The sequence below is a fragment of the Danio rerio genome, chromosome 1, assembly GCF_052040795.2.
Source record: "Danio rerio strain M-AB ecotype USA chromosome 1, GRCz13ab, whole genome shotgun sequence".
NCBI classification, from domain to species: Eukaryota; Metazoa; Chordata; class Actinopteri; order Cypriniformes; family Danionidae; genus Danio; species Danio rerio.
Genome location: NC_141021.1, coordinates 60,782,501 through 60,789,558, shown reverse-complemented (window position 1 = coordinate 60,789,558; position 7,058 = coordinate 60,782,501). Strand labels below are relative to the sequence as shown.

The window sequence follows — 7,058 nt, the reverse complement described above, 5'->3', positions numbered from 1 at the left end:
AAGAAAAATAAACACTTTGGTAATCAATACTACAGAATATGAGACCTTCTGTTGTCAGTTATTAAACTCTGTTGCAGTTTAGGTTTGTTGTGAAATCAGTCTCGTCTTCGTTGCGTCATTTCCCTGAGGGTTTGGTTCTGACAGACCCCCAAAACAGCCAGTTCAGACTTGCATGCAAATCCTGCAGAACCGGCAGACCCTTGATTGACTGCTGCCTCCACCACTCAGAGCGCGGCGCGTGAGCTCGGGGGCGGGGCTTTCTTTCTGAGGGGGGACGTGAGCTGAGTGATGAGAGAGTTCACGAGGGTAAATAAATCATTGTGTGTCATTTTTCTGTTGAGTTTATCGATCATTCTGATTTCCCAATAAGTTCCCGTCATCTGGTGCAACTGTGAGCGTTTCTGGAGGATTTTATTCGGTCAGAGGGTTTGAAAAGCGGTCACAAGTGAACGGGCTGATCGGGAGGAGCAAAGGCAAGTGCGTTTAGCAAATAAACTTATCCGTTAGCACACTTTCACTGTTATAATGAGTATACACGCTAAATAACGAGTTTAGGATGTAGGATAATTTATATTATTCGTCTGTTATGAAATACATGTTAGAAATAAATAAATTAAAATGCTCTTTTACATTAATTTTAGCTTTATCGAAAAGACAATATACCTTGCGCCTTTAATTTGCATTTCAGACTTGTTCTGTCTTTTTTAATTGCTCTTTTTAATTTATTTGTTTAAAATGTATTAAATATATACATTTATTATGAGTATTATTTTAAAATATAACCTTTTTAATTGAACTTCTATCATAATGTGTCTGCATTACACTTTAATATGTTTGAAATGTGCTGAAATGCATTTTAGATAATATAAATGAATATATTTTTGTAGAACTAAAATTTTATTATAAAGTATAACCTTTTTAATCACATTTTCTGTTATAATTTGTTTTTTTGTTGCGACTGTTTTATGTTTAAAATGTGCTGAAAGATATTTAGATAAAGAAGTTTAGATATTATAAACACATAATAATTATATAATAAATGATATTTTTGTCAGAGAACTTCTATCACATTTTTTTTTATCAATTTGTTTTTTTATTTACTTTTTATCTGAACTACTTTTTAGATATTATAAATATTTAATCATTTTGTTGTTGTTCTTGGGAAACCTTTGGAAAAAAATATAAATATTCCCTCATTCATTACAGCTTAAAATTAGATTAAAATGATAGTTTTTAACTGTGCATTTCTGTCATATGTCACTTATTTACTCTCTTAAATATTAATGAAATGTGATAAAATTAACACATTTGTAATTATTTAATGTATATGTTCAAAATGTATTAATTTTATACATGTGTTATGAGTATTATTTTAAAATTCAGCCTTTTAATTTAACTTTTATCATAATGTGTCTGTAGTTACACTTTATTATGTTTGAAATGTATTTTAGATATTATAAATAAAAATATTTTTGTTGTAGAACTAAAATGTTATTAAAATTATAGCCTTTTTAGTCACATTTTTCTGTCATACTTTGTCCTTTAGTTAGATATTATAAATATTTTATAAATTTGTTGTCGTTCTTGGGAAACCTTTGAAAAAAAATGTAAATATTCCTCTCATTCATTCCAGCTTTTAACATTAGATTAAAATTATAGTTTTTTTAAATGAACATTTCTGTCATGTGTCACTTATTTATTTCCTTCAAAAATTAATAAAATGTGTTAAAATTACCATATTTGTAGTTTTTTTTTAATTGAACCACAATTCGGAATTTTGTAATAAAACACTGCTGTCATTTCCATCTCACCAAGCTTTTTTATATAGTATTTAATTAAATTTTATTTAAATAAATTGATTGAAATGACATGTAAGGGTGACTTTACCTAACAGAAACAATTGAGGTCTTTAATTTTAAGGCATGTTGTAAAGAAAAACAACACTTTTATAAAAAACAAACAAATAAACGTATAAAATTTAAACCAAATTAATAGGATATTTTTCTATAAAATGTAAGCACGAAACTATATAAGCAAAGTGAATAAAATATATTTAATTCCAGTAGCTTCTTTTTTTTATAACTGATTTAAAAAAATAATAGAAAAAAATAATATAACATATAATAAATATAAAAACAATACATATTTTATTTAAGTTTTCCGTCTTTCATTTTGAATATTTTTTCTTTTTTTCCTTTTCAGTTCAGTTTTGTGTTCATTTTAAGTTATGAGTAGAAAATCTAAATAAATAAGGAATTCCTCCTCCAGGATGGGTGCTGGAGATGGTTTTCGTGCCCCAGTCGCTCTGATCATTGCCGGGTTATTGAGTGCTCTGGGTGTCCCGTGGTTCTGGAGTTTGGTGTCTCTTCTAGGAGTTTATTTATGTTCTGGGGGATGGAGGTTTGTTTATGTGGCCGTGCGGACTGCGAAGAGAGACCTCATGTGAGTATTGCACACTCTACCAAGTCTCTGTCATGGCTTTCGGTATCAAAAAATGTGATTTTAATGCAAGTCAATGGGACAAAAACAGTCCCAAACATAATGAAAGGGAGTAAAATTGTGCATTATGCTAATTTTTTTCTAAAATATGTGTAAAAATAAGGTTTGTCATCAAAAATCATTACATTTGCTGTAGCTGTGGCCAAATTACGCCTAAATGTTACCCAATAGCACACAAGGGTTGAATAAATAAATGAATTAATAAACATTTACAATGTATTTAACTCTGTCCGTCTGTCCTCTAGTGGTCTGCAAGTGTTACTGCGCGTCAAGTTCTACATGCGCCAGTACATCCGCAATCGCAGCACCATCCCGTCTCTATTCGCCCAGCGGGTGGCGCTGCACCCGGAGAAAGCGGCGCTGGTGGACGAGTCGTCAGGTGAGGTGTGGAGCTTCTCGGAGCTGGACCGGCGCTCCAACGCAGTGGCACAGTGGGTGCTGGCGCAGGGCTGGCGGTCGGGTGATGTGGTGGCCATCTTCATGGAGAGTCGCCCCCAGATGGTGGCGCTGTGGCTCGGGATGGCTAAAGTGGGCGTGGAGCCGGCGCTCATCAACTTTAACCTGCGCCGTGATTCGCTGATACACTGCATGGGCGTGTCTGGGGCGTGTGGGATGGTGTTCGGGGCGGAGCTTCTGGATGGTGAGAAGTGCTTTGTTTTTATCATACTCATTATTATTATTATTATAATTATTTGTTAGTGCTTTTCAAATGATTAATCGTGATAAAGTCATTAAATAAATCCAATTGCATGCTGGTAATATTTGCTTTATTATTTGCATCCGAAATAAAAGCTTGTATTTGTGTAATACATGTATGTGGACTGTGCATGGTTATTTTGCCTGTATATATTTAATAAAAATGTTTTATTTACATTTATAAATTAAATATGAATATCTAATACAAATTATATATATTGATTTAAATCAACATTATTGTAAAAAAATGTAAAAATGTTCAGAAAAAGCTGAAAACATTGTCATGTAAACAGCCCCTTAGAAAGCTCAACAGCCAATCAGAAATCAGCATTCTGCACGTTATCAACGATATGTCTGTCTGTCCGTCCGTACATCCATTCATCTATCCATCTGCCCATTTATCCATCTATATCTATCTATCTGTCCATCCATCCATCTATCTATCTGTCCATCCATCCATCCATATATCTGTCCATCCATCCATCCATCCATCCATCCATCCATCCATCCATCCATCCATCCATCCATCCATCCATCCATCCATCCATCCATCCATCCATCCATCCATCCATCCATCCATCCATCCATCCATCCATCCATCCATCCATCCATCCATCTATCTATCTATCTATCTATCTATCTATCCAATCATCCATCCATCCATCCATTGATGTCTAACATGTTGCTGGATCTGCTGTTTCTGCAGTGGTGCTGGAGGTGAGGGAGTCTCTGCGCAGTCTTTCGCTCTTCTGCTGTGGTTCTGCTCCTGCAGAGATGCTGGACTCGCTGTCGGCTGCAGATCTGGAAGCTCTTCTCTCCAAATCTCCTGAAACACCACCCGCTGTCGCACACAACAAGGGCTTCAACGGTGTGTTTTCACACTTTTCATCCTATTTGTGTGTGTGTGTGTGTGTGTGTGTTTGTGGAAGATACTCTGCATATGTCTTGTTTGTGAGTCATGTTAGTGTAACGGAGGTCAGCTAGTAAGTGCTGTGCTGGTAAACCTCACTCCTCTGACTATTAAAGGTGCTCTAGCGGCAGTTACTAGAGGTCATGGTCTTTAGCCTCATTGGTAGAGCAACCGACTCCCATGCGGAAGGTCGCCGGTTCGATACCAGCTCGAAGCGGGTTGGGTGGCGTAGGACCAGCGGGGTTACATTAGCATGCTAATTTGTACTATATCCATTTGTCTATCTGTCTATCCATCCATCCATCTGTCTGTCTATCTATCTATCCATCCATCCATCCATCCGTCTACTGTATGTTAACGGGTTCAAACTTCGGGCTTCTTGAAAACTGATTCAGTTATTAAACTTTCGCAAGCTACCATAACGTTTGTCTACGTACGTTACTTCTGTGTGTGTGTGTGAGAGAGAGTGGTGAGTGTGTATGTTTATGGAATATTCTCTGCATATTTCTGTGTGCGTGAGTCAGTTTTTAATGACAGGTAAGCGTCTCTACATGTCTGAATACATATTTCAGATGCCACAACTGTTTGTTGTTTCTGGTGTTGTGGTTCATGTATAAAGGCAAATCCACATCACAAACTTGGGGATTTCTTGTTTTTATTTTGTGAAATTTCTCTTTTTCTTTTTTTAATAGAACAGGTTTACCCTGTTATTTATCATTTTAATTACTACATCATATATATTTATGAAATTACAGCTATTGTATATAAGGTATATTAATATAGAATTTAATATAATATAATTTAATATAATTTAATATAATATAATATAATATAATATAATATAATTTAATATATATAATATAATTTAGTATAATATATATAATATAATATAAAATAATTTAATATAATATAATATAATTTAATATAATATAATATAATATAATATAATATAATATAATATAATATAATATAATATAATTTAATATAGTATAATATAATATAATATAATTTAATATAGTATAATATAATATAATATAATATAATATAATATAATATAATATAATATAATATAATTTAATATATATAATATAATTTAGTATAATATATATAATATAATATAAAATAATTTAATATAATATAATATAATATAATTTAATATAATTTAATATAATATAATATAATATAATATAATATAATATAATATAATATAATTTAATATAGTATAATATAATATAATATAATTTAATATAGTATAATATAATATAATATAATATAATATAATATAATATAATATAATTTAATATAATATAATATAATATAATATAATTTTATATAATATAATATAATATAATATAATATAATATAATTTAATATAGTATAATATAATATAATATAATTTAATATAGTATAATATAATATAATATAATATAATATAATATAATATAATATAATATAATTTAATATAATATAATATAATATAATATAATTTAATATAGTATAATATAATATAATATAATTTAATATAGTATAATATAATATAATATAATATAATATAATATAATTTAATATAGTATAATATAATATAATATAATATAATATAATATAATTTAATATAATATAATATAATATAATATAATATAATATAATATAATATAATATAATTTAATATAGTATAATATAATATAATATAATATAATATAATATAATATAATTTAATATAATATAATATAATATAATATAATATAATATAATATAATATAATATAATTTAATATAGTATAATATAATATAACATAATATAGGCGTCACGATGGTAGAGTGGGTAGCACGATCGCCTCACAGCAAGAAGGTCGTTGGTTCGAGTCCCGGCTGGGTCAGTTGGTGTTTCTGTGTGGAGTTTGCATGTTCTCCCCGTGTTGGCATGGGTTTCCTCTGGGTGCTCCAGTTTCCCCACAAATCCAAAAACATGCGGTATATGTGAATTGGGTAAGCTAAATTGTCTGTAGTATGTGTGTAAATGAGTGTGCTTGGGTGTTTCCCAGTGTTGGGTTGTGGCTGGAAGGATTTCCGCTGTGTGAAACATATGCTGGATAAGTTGGTGGTTCATTCCGCTGTGGCGACCCCTGATTAATAAAGGGACTAAGCCGAGAAAATAAATAAAACAATGAATAATAAAATATAATGATTTAATTAAATAAATTAATTTATTAAACTTTGATTCGGTGTATAACATATATTACATTTAATCTTAATTCTTATATATCATATATCAATGCCGCAATAAATATACAAATCTTAATAGTTTTGTTCTCTTTAACATGTATTAAAATTGCATTATTTATATTTACGAGAATGAATTAACACAAACTTGATGATTAATATTTAATAAATAAATTGTGTTATAATGTGTAACATAAAATGCAACATATCTTAAAATACTGTTATTATCATTATTGGTACATTAGTTAATCTGAATATTAAAATAAAATGTGATTCATTATTTTAGGAGAGATGTGCTCATCTCTGCTCAGTTGTTTCAAATATTATGCAAAAGTGTGTGTGTGTGTGTGTGATTCCCCCTTCACTGGGGTTTATGTGTGTTTAGCCATTGGTTAAAGTGGGGAAAAGGTTACATTCCTGCCCAGAGAGAGAGGGGGAGAGAGCTAGTCAGAAATACTATTGCAGACCATCTGAAGGACTGTAGAGGTGTGTCTTGTATTTTATTTTCTTAAATTTTAACAACAATATTTATTCGTCATCTTTTTAATCCTCTTATGAGTCTATTTTCTTTCGTATTTGTCTATTTATCAGAATTTAAATCTGTTCTTCTTTTTCTGTATGCATATATGAAGAGTTCAGATGCAAAAAGCTGAGAGTGCCGTCTGAAATTTCCATCGAAAATCAACATTTTTCTCAGCCTCCTTTGTTTATGTTGAGTTATTTCTCTTTAAAGA

At 30.3% G+C, this 7,058-nt stretch overlaps 1 protein-coding gene across 3 annotated transcripts in view; it reads left to right on the top strand.

Annotated features, from left to right (window-relative positions):
- Nucleotides 1-252: 252 nt before the first annotated feature.
- The window catches only part of slc27a1b (solute carrier family 27 member 1b), a 16,564-nt gene continuing 9,758 nt past the window's right edge, over nucleotides 253-7,058 (top strand). Inside the window, exons 1-4 of one of the 3 annotated variants that reach the window (XM_087235657.1) lie at nucleotides 253-477; nucleotides 2,269-2,442; nucleotides 2,745-3,139; nucleotides 3,902-4,063. In XM_087235657.1, the coding sequence (XP_087091783.1) occupies nucleotides 2,270-2,442; nucleotides 2,745-3,139; nucleotides 3,902-4,063 (730 nt within the window). In that variant the 5' untranslated portion in view covers nucleotides 253-477; nucleotide 2,269. 3 annotated transcript variants of the gene reach the window in all.